General features: G+C 52.1%; 1 protein-coding gene across 2 annotated transcripts in view; it reads right to left on the bottom strand.

The window, feature by feature from the left end:
- Positions 1 to 583: 583 nt before the first annotated feature.
- ARID3B (AT-rich interaction domain 3B) overlaps positions 584 to 24,063 on the bottom strand; it is a 30,475-nt gene continuing 6,995 nt past the window's right edge. Inside the window, exons 3-9 of one of the 2 annotated variants that reach the window (XM_040570577.1) lie at positions 20,209 to 20,280; positions 18,605 to 18,677; positions 7,120 to 7,303; positions 5,738 to 5,997; positions 5,260 to 5,517; positions 2,810 to 2,911; positions 584 to 1,951 (exon numbers count right to left, since the gene is read on the bottom strand). In XM_040570577.1, coding sequence (XP_040426511.1) covers positions 1,797 to 1,951; positions 2,810 to 2,911; positions 5,260 to 5,517; positions 5,738 to 5,997; positions 7,120 to 7,303; positions 18,605 to 18,677; positions 20,209 to 20,280 — 1,104 coding nt within the window. In that variant the 3' untranslated portion in view covers positions 584 to 1,796. The other variant, XM_040570578.1, reaches the window with a different exon arrangement.

Genomic DNA, 24,063 nt, shown 5'->3' with positions numbered 1-24,063 from the left:
GTAACACCAGCAGCGATGTGCAGGTGGAAAACGAGAGGAACGAGTTATTTCGGTGCCTCTCACGACAGCTGAAGTGACGCAGCACCCACAGGGCTTAGTCTTGTAGCGAGGGCAGAATCAGCTGTGCTGTCTGCATCCGGCGAGCCCGGGAAAACATTCACAAAGCCACGGCCCGACCGAGCAGGCTGGATCCCTGCCACAAGACCAAGCTCTGCTTTGAGGAAGCACCTTCCTATGAGAGGCCGGGGAAATCCGTAGTGTTGGCAGGGCTGTCGCCTCCCAGCTGCGCTGCGCAGCTTTGCTACGGGCAAGGACAGATGACGGGGGATGGAGAAATCCAACAGGGCCTCTGGAGACAGCCTCCTGTCCGAGGTGAAGGACGGGTCCTCTAACTCAGCTGTCGCCCTTGCCCTCTGTTCCTACCTCTACCTGTCCTGTCGTGCGCATGTCCTGGGACAGTGGTGCTCAGCGTGTCTCCTGGCTAGCCTAAAGGGTGGGGAAGCCGCTGCTCCTTCGCTCAGCTTTGTTGTTTTTTTCTGTCTTTGGTGCTACAATTAAAAATAAAAAAAAAATAAACACAACGTCAGCAAAACCACATATATATATATAAAAAATCAAGCGATAAGATATGCCAATACTTCCTGAAGAGGTTAAAAAAAAAAACAACCCAAAACAAACAAACAAAAACCCCAACAACAAGTACATATCTGAGGTATTTCATCTGCTCAAAAAAACCTGACTCGGGCCCGGAGCATGGAAAGGACGTCACCAGGGCAGGAGGGATGGCGCTCGGATCTGACCTCCAGGCGGGGGAGGATGTGTGCAGGACGGCAGGAGGAGAGGGGACACAGCGAGGCCACGCGAGCAGGGGCTGAGCTCGCGGAGCCACCGGGTCTTGTGTCAAGGGGGGCAGAGGATCAAACCCAAGCGAAAACAAGTTCAGGCTGTCAGGGTAAATGTCAGCGGGATGAGTTCCCCAAGGGCAGAGAGACAAGGTCGAGGGCATCTACAACTTGGCTGAAAGCCTGAAAAAGGCAACGACAGTAGGGAACGGGCCAGCACCAGCCAGGAGAACGAAGCAGCTGAGCGAGCGGGGATTTTCTGTGTCTGGGGGTCCTTCCCCTGCGGCCAAGACCTCCGAGAGGGGGGAAGGAGGTTCACCAAGTCTCTCGGGACTCCACAAGCGAGGACCGTGGGCCCGAGGGGAGGACTGGAGCACGGCAGAGCCTGAAGAAAAGCGAGGAAGCTCGCCTGCTCGGCAGCTGCGAGCCCGGCAGGAGAGGGGCAAGGCAGCCTGCCGGCCGTTCGGATTGTCAACACACTGGGATGTTTTGTGGGAAGAGCCCGCGTGGCTGCTGCTTCGAGGAGAACCCCGCTTCCCTGCCCCGACCCCGGCTCCTTCCACCTGCCCTGGTGACGTCTCAGCCATCTCTCGACCCGCCGCTCCTAGAGACGATCCCTGATTGAAAAACGCCAGGGGTGCCCCCTCTCCATGTCCCGCCCCCCAGCGGGAACACGGCAAACCCCGGGGGGAGGAGGAGGAGGAGGAGGAAGAAAACGGAAGAGAGAGGGAGGAAGAAAGGGGAGAAGGAAGGAAAAGGCTGGACAAACGGACGATGAAGAACAACTCGCTGGCGTGGAAAGGTTTCAGCATCATCATCTTGCCGTCGGCCAGCCGCAAAGCAGGTTCCTTGAGATGAGGTAACGTGTGCGACTCCTTCCCGGCTCGCTCCCCGCCGCGAGCAGAGAGGGAGAGCTGCCGGGGGCCAGTGTGAGACAGCGAGCGCGGCCGTCCGTCAGAGAGACCAGCTGGTGGAGGGCTCTGCGCCGGGCGTTCCCCGCGATGAGGTAGGGCTGGGAGAGCAGTGGGAGCTGCTGCTGCTGCTGCAGGAGCTCTGCGTGCTGGAGCCCGCGATGAGATGGACGACTGGCTTCTGGGCAAAGAGCACTCCTGCAAGGCACGGGGTGGGAAGAAGGGTTACGGGGTGACACAGCTCAGGAGGATATGGTAGAGAGCAACCCCAAAGGCTTCACCCTAACAGAAGGGGGCCCAGCGCAAGACCAGCAGGCTTCGAGGCAGATCAGAGCATCGGCGACGGCAAGGATATAAGCGGGGGTACTCTGGGACTTGCTCTGTCAGCCCCTGCCATGGGATCTTTTGCTTACAGAAGACTGGAAGATCCCAAACGGCTTCAACACCTCTGGAGGGTGCAGCGCCAGGTCTCCCACTGGGGACTTTGTCACGTAAACGTGACCTGCACAAGTCAAATGGCTCGAGCTGAGTACAGGGACAGCAACAACTCTTGCTTCCCTACAGCATGTGAGGAGAAGCTGAGTTAAGCTCCTCCTGAATAGGAGAAGGGGCACAATGCTCCTTCCTGCTAGCACTTACTACAGAAGTTCCCTCTCAGGAGAAGCTGGATTTCTCACCAGGTTCCCTCTTCCCTGCCACAGCAAAATGCCACTTGTGGACTGCCAGCAAAATGCTTCCCCGGGGACAACTCAAGAGTAGAGATCACGGCAGAAACACGAATGCCATTACAGCAACAGCTCCTTGCACAAACAGAAAATCACCGAGAACCAGCATTCAGGAGCATCTGAGATTTAAAAAATAGTAACCACCACCACCTCCAAAAGGAAGGAGTATTCATCTTGACCAAAAAGAAAACAAATCAGCTCCTGCTGAGCTTTCTGAGCCGGGTGAGCTGTGTGCTGTGCTTCGGCAAACAGCCAGCCCCTGGCAGCATGCCACCCTCCGCACATCCCACTCAGCATCCCCACACGTCCCCGGGGAGCGGCTCCTCCTCACCAGCATAAATCGTGCCGTTAATCTCCACCGACATGTTGATGCTCCCAATGCCGTTAGGTGACAGATTCAGTGCTGCCGCCGCCGCCGAGTCCGGTTTATCTTCTGTCCAGAAAAGAAAAGACAAAGTTAGAGAGGAACTACACCATCTCTTGTGCTATCCAGAGCTGATCGGATACCTCCACGGCCCTCCTTTTGGCTCTTCTCTGATGAGGAAAAAAACCACTGTCAGTCCTCTTACAAAGGTGCCCAGGCGTGAACTGTATGTGGGCTGGGATCCCACTGAAGTCCCCGACTGGGGCTGGGATCCCACTGAAGTCCCCGACTGGGGCCAAACGAACAACCCCTCCGCAGAAAAAGCCACCAGCACACGAGACATGTTTACACCGGCTGGATTGTGGCCGGGTTTGCAGCAGAGCTGGGGCGCAGGCAGAGCCTAGAGCCGCCCCCCGGGCTGGGGATTTCTCAGGGAGCTGCTGCCACTTGCGGTGTGCCGAGCTCAGGCTGCAGCAGCTCCAGCGGCCGCTGGAGGGGGACTGCCTGAAGCATGACAGGCTCAAACCCAGGACGAGCACGCTCGGCTGCCCCTAGTGCATGTGAAGTCCGTTTTCTCTGTCCCCTCCGCACGGACAGCCCTTTCTAAGGCATCCCGGGCAGTTGTGGAAGCGACAGTGCAGAGCAGGGATCCACTCTGCTCTGATGTCTAAGGGGAGCTGAACATCAAACCCTCCTGGATGCTTCTGAACCCTCCAACCGAAACATCCTGAGTGTGAGCCTGGGATTGCTCCTCCACGCTCATTAATTCAGCCTTAGTTTGCACAGTGCCACGGTTACCGGCCCCGCAGTGTTGGTTTTGGGGCATTGTGCTATTAAAACAGGGAGAGACGATGGAGACAGTCTGCCCAGGCTCTGGCATTGCACGCAAAGTGCGTGTTTGGAGCTCCCTTCCAGTCTGCTGGGACAGCGAGGCCACTGTCCCTGCGAAGAATGCAAAGGGCTTTGTTAACATTTAACCCAAACGGCACTATCAAGCTAGAGCGAGCTCGTGCGGTGCTTTTCAACTGTGCCTCCCAAAGCGCTTTACAAAGCACAGCATTATTTTTATTTTGCAATTGGGAAAATTAGGGCCTGAAAGACAACACAGACTTGCCCAGTCCCCTAAGGAAGGTGGGAATAGCATCACTGACTCCTGCTGAGGGCTCAGTCCTCTGCCTGTTACTGATCGTGGAGACTAAAACCGATCCTAGCCTTTTCATCTAGGAAGTTCAGCATGAAGAGGAAAAAAATGAAGTGAGACGAGGGAATGAACGTTACTTGATAAAACTTGTATTCCTCTTTACTCACTTTTTTTAATGTGAAAGTGAAGTTGAGGTGGATGCGCAGCTGTCGGGACCTGCAATTTGAGGTCGATCCCATTTAAGTGGGCAGCAAGAGCATATATATCTCTCGCAAAGTGTCTCCGGGAAGCATATCACTGCTAGCCTCAGAACAACTTTTCCCCTTCTTCTAAGCAGTGCCAAACCTGCCCAGCCTTGCGCCTACATGCAAATGGACACTTAATAGGGCTCCGAGACCTTTAGTTTGAATGGATCAAAAGGTTCAGAGGAAACAGCTGTTGGGACTGAACCTTCTGAGCCTTTGCCGTCCAGCGAAGCGCAGCCCCAGGACAGGTAGGGAGCCGTGGCGTTTATCAGCTTTTGAAGCCACTCCGCAACAGTATTGATTCTGACAACGTGACCTTTACGGGGTGACTCCCCTTGCACAAAGCATTTCAGGAGGGCATTTCCCTGGCCATGAATACTGCTTCCCTCTGACCTCCTAACCCAGCCCTGCCAGGAGTTCTCTGCCTGCAGGGCTGCAGCAGATGCTGGCAGGAACCACCTGACTCGCTAAAAGCTCTGGGATGTGTAGGGCCCCCTGCAGATACGCAGGTCTTTGTAGCCTCCTCATCACACCTGCCAAGGGGATTCCTAAAAGCCGGGCATCTCTCTCCCCTAACAGCCACCTGTACAGAGAGAGCTGTCACCTCCAGGATCAATTAATAGGGTTCCCGACGAGAAAAGGACAGGAATTCACTCCCTGCAGCACAACCCCGGATGAGGGCAGGGCTGGGGAAAGTACGCTCTACTTGAGGGGCTGAGCACCTGGCACAGGACCAGGCTTCCCCTCCAAAAGTCATCAAAAGTCATCAAAAGTGACCGGATAAGCTTCCTGAACACGCTTAGGGTGGATCTGCATCCAGGCTGGGCTATGCATCATCAAAAAAAGAGTAAGAAGTGCAGCCGTAAACTCTAACAAAACATTTCTCTGCTTTAGCTTGGCAGTTCCTGTGCTCCGTTTTAGTAACTTTGTGACACTGACCTCCGCCCAGTGCCCAGAGATGACCAAGAGGTGTTTGACACCCTGGACTGGGAGCGGCAAAGACCCTTCGTGTGCCTAGAGGCGCATCTTACCCTTGCCATTGATTTTGATTTTCATGGGGATCTGCCGCGCCATGCTGAAGAGGTTGCGCTGCAGAGCCTGCTGGACGAGCCGCTGCTCCTCCTCCGTCATCCGCGAGACCTTCTTCTCCGGCGGCTCCCCGGACTCCAGCCGCTCCCTCAGCTGCTCCAGGGTGGCTGTTCTCGCTGCCACCGTTGCCTGCTGGCTAGCCAAGGTCACCGGCACAGCGATGCGATTTGGCATAGACACAGTCAAGGGCACACCGTCGCCTAGAGAAGGACAGAGTCACTTAGTCTCTCCCGCAGCCCTTCCTAAAGCAGGCACACAAAGGCTCGGCTGCAGGCAGAATATTCCGCGTATCCTCACCCACCCAAGCCCCGTTACTCTCAAATCCAACTTAGTCTGGGGGGGCAAAACGGCAACTAACTGAAATAATCGCGTTTCTCTGCCCGTAACGCAGCCACCCTCTGCGGCGGGCGCAAAGCCGACCTTTTCTGACAGCTGCTGCTGGAGACACGCGAGGATTGCTGGTCCCGCTGCCGGGCGCGACGCCGATGATCGGGAAGCGGATCTTTGGGGGAGACAGGAGGGAAGGAGGCCCCGTGGCGGTGGGCGAGTAGCTGAACAAGGAGGAGCTGTAGCTGGGCCGCCTGCCTTCCCGCCTGTTGCCGTCGATCGCAGCCTGAAGCTCGGCAGGAGAGCTGAGGGACTTCTTCTCGCATTCGTAGGCGTACAGGTACTTCATATACCTGGGAGAAGGGCGAGCACAGGGAGACTCAGGCAGGTTTCTCGACAGAGCATGAAATGACAGGCTGCAGCACCCACTGCATCGTCCGGGCAGACTTTCAGACTGAGGTGCCCTGCAGATTTGGAGTCTTTGCATCTCACGACCGCTGCTGTGCTTGGTGTCATAAGTGTTACGGAGTTTGGGTGTGAGGCACAGCTCTCATGAAGAAAGCACATGGCTGCATACCACTGCAGCTAAAATTTTAACAAATAAGATCTCGAACCGTAACACTGACCAGCAAGGAGGGTGATCTAGGAGTTACCTTGTCCAATTTGTACCGGGCAGCACCAAACCTATCGCTTTTGCTGAATTCTGCCACACAAATTTGCAGCAAGCAGTCTGTTTGTACCAAAGGCTGGAGGAACAGCACGGAGCTTCCCTCCCTGGGACTCCACAGCTCTAAGAACTAAGAGCTAACAGCTCTTCAGAGAGTTACCAGCTCTAAGAACTGAGTTTCATTTTTACTGGGGTGCGCATTCCCAGAGTCCAGCCTCGCATGCTCTAGTCACCGGACAAAAGCGCTGCTTTGCCTTGCTGCTTAAACTCTGCAGTAGGTTTAATTTACCAACCTTCTCTGCTTATTCTACTTTTTCTTCCTTTTGGCTTGCCTACTCAACGTGAGGTACTGCAGGCCAGAAAAGCAATCCTCACGGCAGGCAGGCGCTAAATGCAGGTGTCCACAGCTTAGCAGTGACGACATGAAATGATCGAGTTTATACTTGGTGACTATATATCAGCAGCCCCCCTGCCCGCTCACGGTGCCAAGTGGGACAGAGCAAGAGACCCTCCTTGCCCCGAGGAGTTCAAGCCCCAGGGAACAAGGTGATGGTGTGTTAGTGCTGGGATTGTAGGGAGGGAAGGGGAGAACGTTCCGGAAGGATCGCTGCTCAGCAAAACAAGAGAAGGGATAGAAAGGGAAAACGGCAAGCTGTGGGCGAGAGAGGAGGGATAAATAAAGCAATTCATCAGCTCCTCCCTAGCCACAGAATAGGATTTAGTCTCATTTTTAACACCTCAGTCCCTATTTTGCACTCCCCAGTCCCTGCTCTGTTCCTATCCATGCTTTTAGGCTCTCCAGACTCACTGGGTTCGAAGCGTGAACGCGGCACTGGTGATGGAGGTGGGCAGATTAAGGCCTTTGGTGATCTCCCGCCAGATCTTCTTGTTGATGATTTCCACCAGCCCTCCTTTCTCGGTCACCAGTTTGTACAGCATGTAGAGGTCCAGGATCTGCTTTGCCATGATGGGGATCCGATTGATGGGAGTTCCTGCAGGGAAACAGCAGGGAAGGAAACATGGAGGGCGCGAGAAAATGAGGCCGAGAAGGCTGGCGGGTTGGGGCTATCGATCTTCTTTCTAATAGGAAAGTCAGGCAACTCTATTTGTAGCCTGACTTGAGGCCCCTCTACGGGCGAGTAAATGAGCCAGAGAAGTGTAGCTACGTGGCACGTCCTTTTCACGAAAAATCCTTTCCTGTAGGCAAAAGCAATTATCAGACAAATAATAACCTGCAGCTAAGAGCAACTTCTCAAATAGGAGAGGGGAAGTGGGGACTATTCAATCCTAGGGGCGAGGGAGCAGCACAGAGGAATCATTTTTTATGAGCACCCAGGGCAATCTCAGATAAAATCTGGATTGCTTGTGCTCAGGAAGGGGCCGAGCAGCCCGGCAGCTCGAGCTGCTCATGCGCTGGGACTCTGCTCCCTCGCTCCCCAGGACTTGCTCGGGAAGAGCAAACAAAAAGGGGATGTGACACTCGGCAGCATCTCCCTCCTCCACGCACATGTACCTCCATCCTCCCTCACAAGCAGGCGCTTAGCTCTGGATTCTGCTCTTACAAAGCATTTCCATCCTCCCATGAGCTCCCAAATGACGCCCCGCTGTGGGTACATGTCCCTCGGTGGCAAACGCCACCCGGGAGCAGCAATTTGTTGCACGGTGGGGATGGTGCAGGTGAAAAACCGAAGGGTGTAACGGGGCATCGGCGACCGCAGGCACTGACTGCATCCCCCTCGTTTTTAACCCGACAGTGCCCTTTTGGCTGCACCTTTCAGCCCTTCAGGGTCTGAAAAGGTCAAACCGATGAGATTTAGGCAAGGAGAGGAAAGGGGCAAAAGATGCTGATGCAGCAACCCTTTCATTTTGCATAGGAAATACTGTCCTGGATCAAAGAGCGGTCCATCGGAGGTCAGTATCCTGTCGACCACAACGCCCAGCACCAGCCGTTACAGGAAAGCCAGCGAAACGCCGTAATGGACAATTATGGGATACCCAACCCACAGGGGAGGCTCCTGCCACTGCTCATCAGCCAGCGAGCCGGTTAATGCCCCGGAGCAGAGCAGTTTATGGCCCTTATAAATGGGTTTTATTCTGGTTAGTGAAAAGGAGCTCAGCGAGCTCTGCAGATGTCCTCATTATACATGTAAGTGTAATTTTTTTTCCCCTTTCTTTTTGAAGCCTATTACGCATTAGCTCACAGCACCAATTCCCACAGGTTAACGAGATGCTGGATAAAAGCAGCAAACTTCTTCGGCTTTGAAAGGGTGGCCTTCAATTTCACCCAGTCACCAACCCTTAAACGTAAAGAGCAACCCGATCGGGCTCAGCCCGCATGCCCCATTACTTTAGATCTTTCATATCCTTTTTTCCTTGCCTAAACAGCCCCTTCCCTGGCCACAAAGCTGCCATTCCCAAGCTGTCATCCACCAACTGCATCAGATCCTCTTCCTGCATTTCCCATGCGACAGCTCCCCGCGGGAGCAGAGGCGGTTCCCGATTGTTGGAAGCCTTCTGGCTCCAGCCAGAGCCGGTCCCCTCCCGAAACGTCAGCCTGTGTGGACGCAACCCTCGCTTCGCTTCGCTTTCTCCCCCAGCACCATCTTGTCTTGGCGCGTCACGAGGAGGATGAGGAGCGCAGCAGTGGCGTCGTTTCAGGCTGGGAGCAATCATGTTACCAGCCCCAAGTTATCATCCATCAGCTGAGCTGCAGCAACCAGAGTCACACCCAGCCCACTCCGAATGCAGAAGCATGGAAATGTTTGTCTCAAAGGACCCCAGAAAGAGCTAGGACTAGCTCTTCCCACCCCCAAAACCTCCCTTCAGCAGCAGTTTGGCGTTTGTGCCCCAGCAGCGAGGGAAGGCAGAACATCCTAACAAGGGAAATCACCAAGAAAACGATTTGGGGCAAAGCCTGGGCGCTGCCGGGGCAGGGTCGAGACCCTTTCCTCCAGCAACCCCGCCACCACCCACTTGTCCCCAATCCCATTTAGAGAAGGGCATTAGCTGGTCCAGGAGTGACTTTCGTCCGGAGACCAGATGGGGAGTGAAAGGGGTCACGTGTAAGGCTCCTCAAGCCGACAACATGGAAGCAAAATAAAATACCTACTTTTTAAAATACTCCATTTATCCTCATCAGTTTTAGCTTTTTCTAGACCTCCCCACCTCAGCGTCTCAAAATGTAAATTTATCCAAAAGCTCCCGTGATAAACGTTACCTACAGGGGTGGGAAATAAGGGCTTCCACCTATTTCCAGAGAGCCTGCTCACAGCTGGAGTGGGACCAGCACTCAGAGCTGACCTCTCGTCCTCACGTTACCACCCCTTTGACACCCTCCCTTCCTGGAGTTTTCTTTTAAACAGGACCCACGGCCTGAAGCGCCCCAGAATTTAACCAGCAGCTTTTAAGCCAAGCTAAAACCTATCTATTTTTTTTCTTCTTTAGTTTCTTTGAGCAGGCTGAAGAATTTTACAGCAGGGACACGGCTTCCATCCTCCCATGCTCATGCACAGAGACGCACTCATTTTCCTTTTGAGCTTTCCCTTAGGTGGAGACCACTCCACGGAACACCCTCGGGCACGGGATGAGCGAGCCGAGCGCAATTTGCGTCCCGCACCCCGTGAATTCACTGTATTCCTCACCGCCTCGGCCCATTTTGTAGGAACTGCCTGCAAGCGGAGCTGGGAAACCAGGACGAGCTGCTCGTGGAGCCCCCTCCTCCCCCAGCCCAGCTCCGAGGCGATAAAGTCTTTATTGGAAACCCCCAGCGCTCCAACAGGAAGGGCTGAAAAACGAGTGCCATGGGACGGCTGGATGCTGAAGGCGAGCGGATCCTTTCACAGGCGGCTGCGAGGCTTGTCAGGGTCCGTGATGGATTACTGTCATCTGGCAGCATCAGGATTAATGATCTGGAGGTCAGAGGGGAGAATTCCAGAGGGAAAGGTCAGCAGCCGGGGGCACAGCGTAAGACTTGTTGCCTTTTGATGGCAAACTCATTTTACTGTACTTTCAAGCTTGGGTTTTGCCGGCTCAGAAATGCTCTACGTACCACGCCTGCAAAGAGCCGGAAGCCTTGCTCAGCTCCAGAAGAGGCTGGGGAAGACGAGCGGCTCCTCTCCTCAGAGTTTTCCTGGTAAACAACTCGCTTTCCTTTAAGCAAAACCCCAGCGATGCAAGCGTGGGCCATCCCTGCAAGGCAGCAGCCAGGGCGGGGGGACACGGAGTCTGCGCCCCCTGGAAAAAGGGGGGGTGTGGTTGATATGCATGGGAGACCTCAGGAAGAGAAGCTTTAGGACAAGCATAAATGTTCCCCCTTTCTGCTGTGTTAACCGCTGGGCTCCAAGCAGGGGACAGAGCAAAGAGCCAAGAGTGGGAACACAGCCCCAGGGCAAGAGGCTGCTGACTCCGGCCAACCTGCCTCCCCCTGTGCTTACCAGAGGGACTGTGAACAGGTCAAAAAGCCCCAAAACAGCACTGGAAGGAAAAGGAATCAGCCCCCAGCCCATACCATAGCGGCTGGGTTTTCTGAAGGGAAAGACAGCTGCAGCTACAATTCAGATTTCTGGAATAAAGAGGTTCCCTGGAGGAAGCCTGACTGTAGCTATAAACATCTCCGTCCTTCAAGGGAAAACAGCAGCCCCTTCTGCCAAGCTGTTTCACCCCTTTCAAAAGCTTCTTCTGTTTCAGGCAGACACAACAGAAGCCTAAAGGGCTTATATGGAGAGGCTTGAATGTCCCCTATGTCGGAGAGGCTGACGGGGAAGCTGATGTTCGCTCTTTAAGAAGAGACGGAGGAAGATGTGAGCCCCAGATAATGGCTGAATGACTGTTCTGACATCTTTTGGCAACAAAACATTATCTGAGGAAGGGGTGCTGAGCACTCAGCACACGCAGGCTCTGCTCCCCTCTGACGACAGCCAGCACCCAGCGCTGGGGCTCAGCCCCCCCTTTTGTTCAACGGGACCCTATTTCGGACCGAAGTCTTCCTCACCCACCCGGGCACGCTGCCCAAGGTGTTTTTTTTCCGTGCTCTGCATCCTGACATAGCCAGGCTTCAGATTTATACCAAGATCTGAAGAGGCAGACTGATGTTAAACAAAGACAACTGCCCCCCTAAGACTGTAACAGGATCACGGAAGATGAGTTCCCTCCGGTTCGCAGGGATTTCCTCGGCTTTACGAGCCCTCCGTGACAGAGGTCCCCTGCCAAGAGACTCACTCCTCTCCTCGGGCTGAGCAAAACCCACTGCAGGGAGTTCCCCATCATCAAGCAGCCTAAGCCACAACTTGTCCTGCATGCAAGAGACAAAGAGCAGTTAATTATACCCAGCCTGAAGCAGTGTTTTTTTCAATCGCCTCCTAGTGTTGTTTTTTTTTCCTACCCAATTTACTTTCAGAAGTGTCCATTTTTAGGTAAAGAACAAAGGAGGCACGACTCTCATACGCTTATCCCGCAGAACAACATTTGAAGTGTGATACAGCACATTTTGGAGTGAAAAAGTGCACGGCAGAGAGGGGGCATTTAGGTGATACCCTGCACAGGTAGGGGAAGAGCTGCTCCTTCCCGTCTCCAGCAAGCACTCAGAAGGAACAAGAAACACCAGACGGCCAAAAGGAAGAGGCTTTCCTTTTAGTCTGCAGTGATTTACAATAATAGAATAGTTTTGAACCCAAGCTTGAAGAAATCTTCGTGTTTCTTCAGGAGACAGAATAATTACTTGGTGTAAAATCCATTTTGACAGAAACCCAGCCCCGCAGGGAGCATTCAGCCACCCCAGTTCCTCTCTCTGCCTGAAGGTTTTCGTTCTTGCTTTGAGCCCATCCTAACGGTGAAGTCAGCGTTAAAATAAAAGGAAAGGTACACACAGAAGGGAAACAAGCTCTCCTGCTTCCTCCCTGCCCGTGCCCCGGCTGATCTGATCTCTCCCCGCATTCATGGCATTTCCACAGCGGGCATTCGCGCCTCCCAATGGGAATGTCACCACCTGATCCGCGAGCCTGCAGACCATTAGACACTCCTCTCAAAGCGGGAGCCAGGCTGGAGGGCAATTAATCACCCTCTACTTGACAGGAGGCCCGCTTCTTATCGGCACCCCTCAAAACCCCATCAGTTTCGGCTTCCCTCGGCAGTAAGCGAGGCTGACAGCAGCCCCTTATCAGATTTCGGCTGCTGAACCGGAGGCAGCCTAACTGGCATCCAGCGACACTGGCCGAGGCTCCAGCCACGTTAACCTCGCCTCGCGGGGTGCTCCTCTGCCCCCAAACCGAGACCCCACGGAGATGGGTGCTCTCGCGCCGAGCTCGACCCCGGCCCAGCTGTTCGGCTGCTCCTGGCCCAGCTGGGCCCAATATCCTCGCTGTAACAGATTTCTTCCCCAGATGTGGGACAGCCGTGGTGGTGGTGGGGTTCCAGGCGTACGACCTTTGAACCGAGCGGACAAACCTCTCTAGGCAAAGATGAGTTCCAAATACAGGAGGAAATGCAGAGAAATGGGGGCAGCTGGGGAGAATAAAGGGGGGTCAGGCTGCACCAAGTTAAGAATCGGAGCATCTTCATGCCAAACAGTTCCACCTTCCATCCAGCTGGGTATCTGTGGGGTCATCTCTTCAGTGCTGAGCTACCTCCGCTGGTCAAGTGCTCGAGTTCATCAATCATTTGGAAAACACGCTGTCAAATTTAGGGGAGAGGCTAAAACACCCGTAACAAAGTACCCATGTACAGAAGAGCTCTGCGAGTCCAGGATTTGAGACCCAGACACCAGTTTTTTGGGGAAATGTGTTACAGTTTGACATCTCAATCTTCAGGGGAAGGGAGGAACGACACCTTTGACTCCGTCACTCAACTCTGCATGCCCAGGAGTGCCTGGGACTCAGGGATCCCCAACCGGCAATCCCTACAGCAGCCTGGGATCAGATTAATAAGCTACAGAAAGATTCACGCAAACCTAATCACATCAAATTATTTTTTCTATCCTGTCCAATACAGGATAAAACATTCAAGCTGCTCAAGCATTCATGCTGGCTAAACTTAAAACAAATCTGTAATCCACGTAAACTCCTGATGCTATTTCCCATTTACAACCGCATCTTCCACTAAGAGTTCTCCATGGAGCTAAAGCAACATTTAAATATTTCAGCTGCTAAAAACCCATGGATGTCCATCACTGGAAGTGAGAAATTACTTATGCTGGGTATTTTCCCAGAAAAGATTTTGTAGATCTTTCCAAAGGGAAACTTGGAGGCCTTTTCCCAATCAGGGAGAAAGCTCTCACGTCTTCATCTGTGGAATGATTGCTTAGTACATAAAAAAAAAAGCAGAAGGAGGGGAAAATTTGCTTCTGATGGGAAAGAACCTGCTTTTTTACAACTTGGAAGTTATCCCAAATTTGGCCCAGGTAAACTCCCCCAAAATAACTTCCATGTCTGGTGGAGACGTTTAGTCACTTGCAAGGCATTCCCTGCAACAGTCTTCTGGGTGCTACTGAGGAATTTAAACGGGAACATCGGTTCTCCCTAGAACTCGAGGAAGTAAAGGCTTTTTAAGCAGGGTGAGGCAGGCAGAGACATAGCCGTGCACAAACTGGGGGGTGTAACGGCGACAGGAACTTCGCCTGGTTGCTTTGGACCATCCAGACCAGAGCTTTGCTGAGGACTGGCTCAGGCAGGAGATGCTGCAGCTGGGCTTGGTGCAGGGCCTCGAGTGAGAATTTTCCACTGCAGAACACCGGCTGCTATTTGGGGAAGCATTTGCTGCGGCTCAGCGTTAGGCAGCCAGCACGAACAGAGGATGCTGAGAATTTATGTCTATTGATGTCTCATTTACAGAGCTGCACTGCTTAATTCAGATTCAGAATATCTCCAGAGGATGAAAAGAAGAAAGCGGCAAAATTGAATCACTGGGACGGAGAGTATTCCCTGGACAAACATTTCATAAACACCACTTGGCCTAAAGATAAAAGAACCCATCAGTAAATGCTTTTGTCAATACCCTGGATTTGTTGCATTTCCACATCTAAAATGTGCGGAGCATACAACAGCAGGAAAACATTAAAACCACGCGGTCAGGCTGACAAAGCCCCTTCTATGTATATACACATAAAAAACCAGAATGGTCAAGCCATCTGGGAAAACCAAGGTCACGCGGAAACCTTGAACAAAATTAGTAGAGCTGTACAATCGGAGACGTTTTATGAGCTCTTCACAAAGGCGGTACTTAAAATGAACAAAACAGCTTCCCTTGAAAGGGAGCCTTTCCTAATACGCCATAGCACGCAGTTAGATCTCTTCCCCATCAAACCTTTTCTCAAGAGGAGTTTCTTGCACGAACGCTGCTGATACCAGGGGATGGAAGTCCTGCTGCTCCAGCTCTGTCTTGGCCAGTGCCAGTGGAACGTGCTCAGCTCGGTTATAGCTTGGCTGCTACGAGGAAGAATCACACCACTGACAGTCCTTCACTGTTAGGGGACAGAACAGGCTAGCTGTGCTGCCCAGAACACACTACAGGGTTAATACCTATGTTTTTCTGCTATTTGTCTTACCTATGCCTTTTATCCCACAAAGATGGAGCCAAAATTTAGCTTCAGGGTATGGCCCCAGGGTAAGAAAGGTCTGAAAAGTGGAAGGTGCACGGAAGATGAAGTGCTCGTCTCGAGCACTGAGACCTGAGCACATCAACTCGCCCACCTGGCTGCTCGGTGTTTGTGTTATTGAACCCGCTGCAGCACAAACCATGAGCACGCCTCCTGGAGGGCTGCGATACGGAAGAAAGGAGTTTCAGAGTCACCACAAACATTTACCGTGCCAAGGAATCCACATCCAAAGCGTGAGAAGCTAATTTTGCACAGGTTCACGACACGTCCCTCACCACAGACGTTCCTGGAGTTAATGCCTGCGTTAATGTTTCAGCCTTGGCACTCGAAAACCCTCTTTCCCAGTTCATTTTGGATACACGAGTGCTGCAAAATGATCAGCGATGCAGGAGGAGGAACTCAGCGGGAGGAAAGAACCTTTGGTTTGAGCTGAGAAAGGGAGTGGGGATGCAGCAACCCAGCGTGGTCTCCGTGGAGCTGCAGCAGGTTGGCCGTGGTGTGGGACGAGTCCCGAGGGAGCCGTGCACCGAGCCCTGGTGTGAGCCCTGGTGTCCCCTCCTCGCCCCATCTGCCCCTTCAATCACCGCCAGGGTGGGGCCCATTCACCGAACCCCACACGGGGCATAAAAAGCCCAACAAAGGAAGAGTTACAGCCTCCCTCTCATCTCCCCCTTCCATCATTATTGCCACCGAAGGGCCATTTTATCGCTTGCAGCTGTGGTCGTTCAGTGACAACCTGCTGTGCTCAGAGGCAGATGAGACCTGCACATTTGATCTGCATTAAGCCTGTTTCATGGCTTCACATTTCTAGGTACATTCCAAACAGCAGCACCAACAGCCAAATCTTTTCATCCCTCCTCTTACTCAGGAGCTCCTGAAATCTGCATTTATCTTTCGCATCAGGCTTTTCCATTCAGCATCAGCTAGCAGCCTGTGCTTTCCACCAGCCCCAAGCAAGGGCCAGCACTCTGGATGCTCCCGGATGGCAGCAAAATCCCCATCTCTACACCAGCAGTGTTTATTAGCAGGGCTGCCTTCCATTCCCTTCAGACACAAGGTGCAAATGAAGCAGCTCTTCACACCTAGAAGCTAAGAAACACAGCACTTGGCTCTCAGGTGCAATGAGGCCTCAGCTTTACCCAGCTTTGGAGGACCCTTTCAGAGCAAGGCAGCTGCTCAGCCTCGTTTGTTTGAGGTTGCTTTTTAGGGATGTAAAGTGAGAGGAGCAGAAGTTGAAGTCCGAATGGTACCCTGTGATAATTTTGCTGTAGAAGCCCCCAGATTTTGGGACACACCAGAATATGGCACGCAGTGGGCAAGTCCATCTGCTCGCTACAAAAACACAGTCCAGCTGCAGAGGGCAGTGGGGAGAGGAGTCGTGGCAAATAAATGCATAATACAGCCCCAGAGAGGGGGGCAAAAGATTTACTTCGCAGTAAGGCACAGCAGCTCCGATCAGAGCCAGAAGGTGCCTCTCACTTCAATGTACACCTCTCGATTTTCATATCAACCCAAAGAAACTCAACTCCTCCTTCCTGTTGCTTTTGGGGGTGGCCAGAACACAAAATAAGCCCAAAACTGCCTCGCTCCCTGTGATCTAGCCAGTTTCCCCAAGCAGGGCCAAATATTTCCAGACCCTCTGGTGGAAAGCGGGCAGCTCACTACGCCTCTCCCCCACGGGTGGTGGGGCTCTTCGATTTCATTTCCAGCCTTCTCGCGAGCGAGAAAACAAGGGAGCCTCCAGAAAACAAATACACTTGGAAATGCCCAGATGATTAAAAGCTAAACTCCTACAGCAGCCAGCTGGTGACCAGCTCAGCCCCTGCACCAGGAAGGTGTCAATTATAAATAATTAAAAGGTAATAGGAAGGAGACACTAAAGTATTAAGCAGATTTCTCCCTGGGTATCTGGAGGTTTCTATTGCTGCCAATCACACCCTTCAGATTGTCTTGGATGTCAGTCATCCCAGCCCTTGCATCAATATGCGAGCTCAGGTTAACATTTGCAAGTCAACTAATTAAGCCTGGTTATGCTTCCGCACATGAAAGCCAAAAATATCAGCAACACCCAGCTCCAGTTTTTAACTGACTTGGAAGTGAAACCTCAAGCTTCTGGATTAAAATTCACCAGGTCAGCTGTTAGCTCCAGCCAGGCCAGGGAGAAAGACAGGGAGAGGAAAAGGACTTGAAATAATTGTGCCTGGATTTCCCATTTTGAATAGCTGAACGGGTCTAGTGGTCTAGTCACGCACAGAAGGGGACGCATCCCAAAGATTCAGGGCTCAAATACCAACTGGAAAGGAGACTCCAGCTCCAATCCTGCAACAACCAGGTAATCTTCAAATAGACGAGACTGATCCTGCGTCTTTACACCTTATGAGATTCTCAGGGCACAATACTGCTGGTGGCACTGAGGCTGCCCCCCTCCAAACGCACACGAGCTGGCTTGTTTGGTCCGGCACGCTGCTGTGCCACAAGGGAGCAAAGGGCCCCTTTTATGTCTGCTCTTCACACTTACCTTCACAACTCAGCAGACTTTTTGGAAACAATCAAAAGGCCCATTGCACAATTTAGTGCTTTTTGTCAGAAGAAATCTCTGTTAGACAAGTCAGACTGGCCTGGCATGCTTGGAGAGGTAAAGGAAAAGAACACCACAAAGGATTTACCAGAAACACTCAGAGGCAGGTGACTAATCAGCTCTCTCCATGGACACGTCCACCAAGGTCAGCGCTAACAAAGCATCGTGTAGGAAGTCCCAGACGTGAAAGCCCCTAGCTGAACTCCTGGCAAGGCTCAGCGCTGTCCCTTCACACTGGCAGTGCCACAGCCGTTCAGTGCCTTGACACACATACTCAGAGCCCCTGGGCGTTTCAACCAACAGAAGGTTCTGAACCATCAATAAAGTTTGAAATGAAACCATGACATGAAACAGTACCGTTGATTTCAGCTTCACGTCCTTTGTTTTACATGAAACCACACATTTGTACTTTTTATTTTATAATACTTTGTAACGAGGGAACTCAACTTTGATATCTAGGGGCTGGAAAGACTCAGGGTATTTCAGCTGAGCTGCTTCACACATGCAGCACCATGCCTGTAACCAGGAGAGACACAAGCTGCTGACACCGCAGGAAGGAACGTGAGAACTGTTTTGAACTGTTTGCTCCCGCACTGTTACACAGGGTTACTACGTGGAAAGCTGACATGTTGTGAATCTAAAGGAAAACCTGGCTTTATCTATTTTTCCAGGCCCCAGATTGTGAACTCTGTACAGCGTGTGACGGCATTCACACTTGGCTTCCACATGCCACCGAAGCAGAACACGAGACGTGTGATCGTGCCACCTGAGCAGCTTATTCTGAAGGGGAGACCAGAAAATCCCCAGCGGTACTCAGCCTCGTTTCAAAAATCCTCGGGGAACCAGGTCGCTCAGGCTCTTGATGCATGGACACTTTCAGTACTAGGTAGGAGCGAGGGAAGAGAAATACCGTCTGTGACATTAGGTTACAGGGCACAAGAGTTCTTTCCTGCTGGGCTCCTTATTTCCCAAGGTAAATATCTCGAGACTTACCCCTGCCCTTCCATCTGATCTGCAAGTTCAAGGGCTGGATTTGTTCTTTCAAATGCAGGAGGGAAGAATTCAGCCTGCCGGGGCAACCCCCCAGTCCCGTTTTCCCTTAACAAGTTCAAACAAAAGCTCACTCACCCCTCTTCTGCATGAAGATGAAGAGGTCATCCAGGAACTCTTTCCGTTCAGGGTCGCTATCCAGTTCATAAAGCTGGAAGGGGAAAATAAAAATAAAGGCACAGTCCACAAGGAAACAGATAAAGTAACAATATTAGCCTGCTCCAGCAGATCATCTGCAGTTTGTACTGGGGGAAAGAAAGGCAGCTGCAGGCAAGGAGGCAAAATGAGGATGGACTCCTGAGCTCTTCAGTGGACAGTGATAGTTTGAGGACCCTCTTTATGGCTTGTTGCCTTGCTGAGCCCCTCAGTAACTTGTCCAGGGGCAGTGCAGACTGGCACCTGGAAGGGAACAGGACTCAACTCGGGTAGCGGAAGCACTGCTGCGAGCAGGGTTTGAAACCAGCTGAAAGCAAAGGGGAGAGAAAATATGAGAAGCTGGGAAGAGCTGAGACAACCAAAAGGAACGCAACAGTGGTTAGGGCAGATTAGCGGTCCGTACCTTTGGGGCACCGTGCGGGAATCTTCTCTGCAGCTTCTCCTAGCCTCACGAGTCCCTTCTTTGGGGACTGTCACCTAAGTGACAAACCAAGTCCCTTGGAAGGGGGAGGTGAAAGGACAGAGCTTTCCTGTAACTAATGCCTGGCAGGACAGGCTGCTCTGAAATAAGCCCGAAAGCCTTGATAGGAACAATCAGCCTGGAAACTCTTTGTTGCTGAAATCATTTTACCAAAAGGCTTCAAAACCCAATCAGTTCCATAGGAAGCTTACTCCAAAGGAGAGGTACAGCACGCGGCCGTTAGCTGCTGATTTTCCAGAAGGGACAGGTGCAAGTATCGCCTCTTGCACAGAAAATCTAATTTTCACCTGTCAAGAACTCTGTGAGGCCACAACGTGACAGGGCTGCAGTCAGTACCACCGAGATACGGGAGGGTATGGAACAAGACAGGAGACAACGCTGCATGTAAAGCAGATTTTAATTCCTTCTTGCTTGCATTGAGGAAGACTTGCATAACTCCATGCAACTTTTTGCTGGTTGTAGCTACTCTTGTGAAACAGATCGACAGAAAAGCAAAAGATTCACCGGGAGAAAAATGTCGTTCAGAGTCCCTATAGGTGCTGCTAGCTGCTCAGTACTCATCTAGCCCAAAAGAAGAGGGGCTTTGGGGTGCTCTTCCTGTGCAGCTCTGTGCTTGCTCACACACTGAGCCCTGGGAGGAAAACACGCCGCTGTATTTGCAGAGCAATTAGCTGCACCCTTTCAGAAAGGCAGCTCGGTTCAAAATGAATTCCTCTAGCTGATGTGACACGTTGCTGCCACTTCCAGATCTATTACCACAGTGTGAAAGGGGTTCCAGAAACAAAACACTCTTCTCTCAGCCAGAGAAAGTATTGCCTAAGCGTGAGAAGGCTGCTTACGAAGGCGCAGCTCCAGCTCCATTCCAGAGACCGCAGGCAAACTAGCCAACTCTGCAGGCTGGTAGCCAGAGGGCTGCAGGACAGAGCAGTTTTCTCACAGGTTAACTACAAAACAGTGAGGGCTCAGTAGTCGTCTTCTGCCACAGCTCAGGGGAAGAAAACCCCAAAGTCAGTCCCTCCCCCCAGATCCCCGTGACCGCACTGACCTTGGCAAAGTCTCGTGAAATTTCTCTTCCTCGGCAGCCGTCGCCTTCATCGCTCCAGGTCACGTTGCCGTTCTAGGGGGAGAGGGAGGAACGAGAGGCTGAAATAGGCGCCAGGGAAAGGCTTTGGGGACAGCTCCAGAAAGCTTGCAAACGCGCATTTATGGGCACAATACCATAGAAAGGCAGGTAATGGCTTAGAGCAAAGAAACTAGAAAGAGCTTTTGACCAGCGTACATGCTAAAAGCCCCTGGTGGAAGGTGGGGGTGCTACCCAGCCATCCCCCGCTCACACAGGGCTCTCCTTCCTGTCCTTTTAGCCAGAAGAAAGAACTGCTCCCTGCCACACCTGGAAATGCCCTTCTGGCCTCCCCTGGCTTGCCTGCAAAGCCAAAACCCAAGTATGCCAAAGAGAAAGAGGGAGATGATACAAGGGGAACGCTCCTCTCCACCCCAGCACCTCTACTTCTGAAAGTTGCCGAATCTGGCTGTTCCACAGAGAAATGGAAACCCAGCTTTGCTGGATAAAGATTCATTCTTCTTAGGCATTAAAAGGATTACTCTAGTTAGGCTTGTTGTGCTCGGTGACTCAGCATCATCCCGCAACCAGCACCAGGGCTGGAAACCAGCAGAGGCAGCCCCTGGCTGTACGGCAGGACTGAGAACAGCAGAACGATCCTGCAAGCTCTGAGCATCTTTAAACCACACGCTTTACATAGGAAGTGCTCCAGAGCCCCTCGAGGATAGAGCACAGCCAGCTCCACCTGGCAAAGCGCCTCGGCCCACCCTCTGCCCCCACAAACACGCAGCAGGCAGAAGAGAGCTGAAGAAAGCAAGAGGCCCCGACAGGAAAATGCGCGTGAATTAGAGCGGTGGTCCAATATCTGAAACCTCCGAGTCATCTGGTTGTGACACGTCCATTGAATTAGAAAGATGAATAGCTCTTGTCAAGGCCAGCCGAAGCCACATTTCCCCCTTTAAAAACCACTGCAGTGAGCTGCCCTAATGCCTGCTGATTTAGTTTGAGCCAGTAATTCCTGCTGGAAAGTCAATTATCCGGCGAGTCCCATCAACTGAGAGATATTTAATGGGGGATTATTGCCACTTCTGTTATGTCAGCTGTTTATTACAGCAGATCAATTCCCAGCCCTCGCTAGGAAGAGATCTGAAGACCGGTTTTGTTCGCAGGAGGATTCAGCTGGGTGTCTTTTGCTAGCAGAGATTAAAAACAGGGGTGTTTTGTTTTTTTTTCTTTGCCAATTATGATAACATCCAGCTGCTCCTAAAACCCCACTGACTTAACTCAGATCGACAAACCTGGGCGAGTAGTCAGAGCAGGAAACAAGCAGCCTCTTCAGAGGGCAGCACTTATTTTGCATCCCTGAATTTACCCAATCCAAGGCAAAATGGCTTTCAGAGGGTTGAGCTGCGTTCTTCCCAAGTTTGTGCTTGGCTATAAATCCACGGGGCAAACCTGCTCACGGTATTAGAGCCTAAAGCGGGTGCTCCAGAAGCCAAACACTCGTTTTCATCGGGAACTCAGGTCATGCTGAGAGCTTATCCCGCTACATTTGAGGACGAGAGAAGAGAAGGGAGCTTCGAGAAGACACTTCTCCACTGCCAGCGGGTTTGAACTTGATAAAATTTTGGCACAACTTTCCATGGGATTACAGACTCTTCAGGAGCTATTTTGTTGTCTTCTTTGAAGAAAAGGTCGTTAGAATAAGGCACAAGGCGAAGGGTCGATGCACAAAGTAAGCAGAACGTATGCACCTCCATCGGGAGGTGCTTGGGAGCACAGATGTAGTTCTCCCCCCACCCTAGCTAGTGAAAAGGAGCTTAAAGCTGGCCGTGTTTTGCCATATGTCCAGAAAACTGGCTGTCACCTGGCATGACATGGAGCGATCCGAGGTGAGGGACTGCGGGTGGCATTAGCAGCTGAGGACGAGCATCTTCAGTCCTCCCACCTGCAGCACGTGTGACTGTGCCGGGCGAAACCCTGCAGCCAGCGGGTTAGAAGCACTTTACCTCGGGTCATACTGCTTTTATTACAGGCTGGAAATGGTTCCTGGCGGTGGTTGGAACAGCGACCTGAGCACAACTGGAGCAGGTCAACCCGTGAAAAGCTGCCTGAAGGTGCCGCGGGTGCTGCACTCGGAGCCTAAAATACATTTTGCACAGCGACAGAGCCCGGAGGAAGCGTGGGTATCAAACTTCCTCTCCGTTCCTCCTAGGAAAACAAAGTTGCCCTGTGCTGAGAAGCCTTCTGTACGAGCAGCAGGAACCTGAGAAATCAATATATCCTCACAAGTCATTAAAAGACCTTTGTATAAGTCAGGCAGTAGGAGCAGGAAGGAAAAAACACTGCGCGGAGAGGCAGCTCGCTCTCCGGGGAGAGCCCTGCCTCTCCCTCCACCGCGCGGCGTCGAGGGAATTTGTGGTGCTTGACAAACAGCCGTTCCCACTGCTCCCAGTCACCACGGGCTTATCCCGAGTTCCTTGCAGAAAAAAGGCAGGAGGAGCAGCCCGGCGCTGCTCGGGCAGGGAGCGTCCCGTGCCCAGGCACACCTCGGGGGCCACCGGAGCACTCCCCAAGAGGCTGCAGCCCTGCCTTCAGCAGCAATTATATCTGCAGCTATTTTAGGATTACTCCCCAACCACCTGGAATATCTTATTAGAGGGAAGCTCAGATGTCCAGAGCAATTTTGGTTTCCAACCCCGTGTTCAAAAGCCAGAGTTAACCCCTTCCTCCAACGCAAGCGTTACCCAGCAGACGGAGAGGAGAGCGACAAACACCCTCCTGCTTCGTCCCGTTCACCCTTTTGAGAACAAAAACCTAACAAAGAAGCAGCCTGAACCTGCCTGCAGGACATCCATCCCTCAGATGCTGCAACAAGACACCGTGCTCTGTAAAAGCAAAACATTAAGGGACAAAATCTTAAGGAAATACTAAGGGGCAGAGAAAAACAGCTCAGCTGGTCTACCAAGGCTTTACCACACTACAAAACTATTCAAAAGGTAAACTCTAACCTGCTGAACACGAGAAAGAAAAGAAAACCTCATGGCCTGAAATTCAGAAATCAATCTGCAGACCTGCAGCCTTGATGCAGATTTCAGGCCAGAAATCTGCCGAAATATCCACGCAGGGCCCCGGCAAAGTGTTGTGGTGGAAAAGCAAGCCCCTCCCTCACCCCCTGGGTTAACCGAAAGCAGCGAGTCAATGAAAAGGTACAGGGGCAGCAATTTCAGGATTATCAGGGAATCCACAGAAATTCCTTTTGTGGGTAGAGTTAAGCCTTAGGAAGTGAAACAGATGCTATTATAAAGCAAACTGTTGTAGTACTAAACACTGATAAGATCAGGACTACTGCCCTGAGCTGCAAGTTCTCAAGCACGGAGCACGGAGTTATAATTACTGCGGACACAGCCCGCCTGGTAAAGCCCTGCTGGAATTGGAATAAACCCTTCCCACTCCGCCTAATAACAGAGCTCAATTCAGGATCTCCAGCTTCAAAGCTCGTTGCTGAAAACATTTTAGAGATGTCAGGAATGGCGGGGAGGATGGGAAAGGAAAGGGAAGAAAGGACCCGAGTTAACAGATTAATTACCCGTTTTTATAAAGTTTCTTTTGTGCTCCCTCAACCTAGCGATTGCAGCCCCGACACAATTACTTGCAAAACAGGACTCTATTTCCTCACCCGAAAGGAAAAGTCGGACTCTTTGTGAATGGCTCCTATTCACAAACACTCGGAGGAGTTAACCGCAACCTAAGCGACAAGGAGGCTCGCTCGGCGTTAACGCGGCTATGGGAAGAGAAATTCTCACTGCCACCCGGGAGGTTCTCAGATCCACCCTGAAG

Source organism: Cygnus olor, chromosome 11 (assembly GCF_009769625.2).
Source record: "Cygnus olor isolate bCygOlo1 chromosome 11, bCygOlo1.pri.v2, whole genome shotgun sequence".
NCBI lineage: Eukaryota > Metazoa > Chordata > Aves > Anseriformes > Anatidae > Cygnus > Cygnus olor.
Note: the sequence above shows the minus strand (reverse complement) of the source record. Positions and strands in the feature narration are given on the sequence as shown.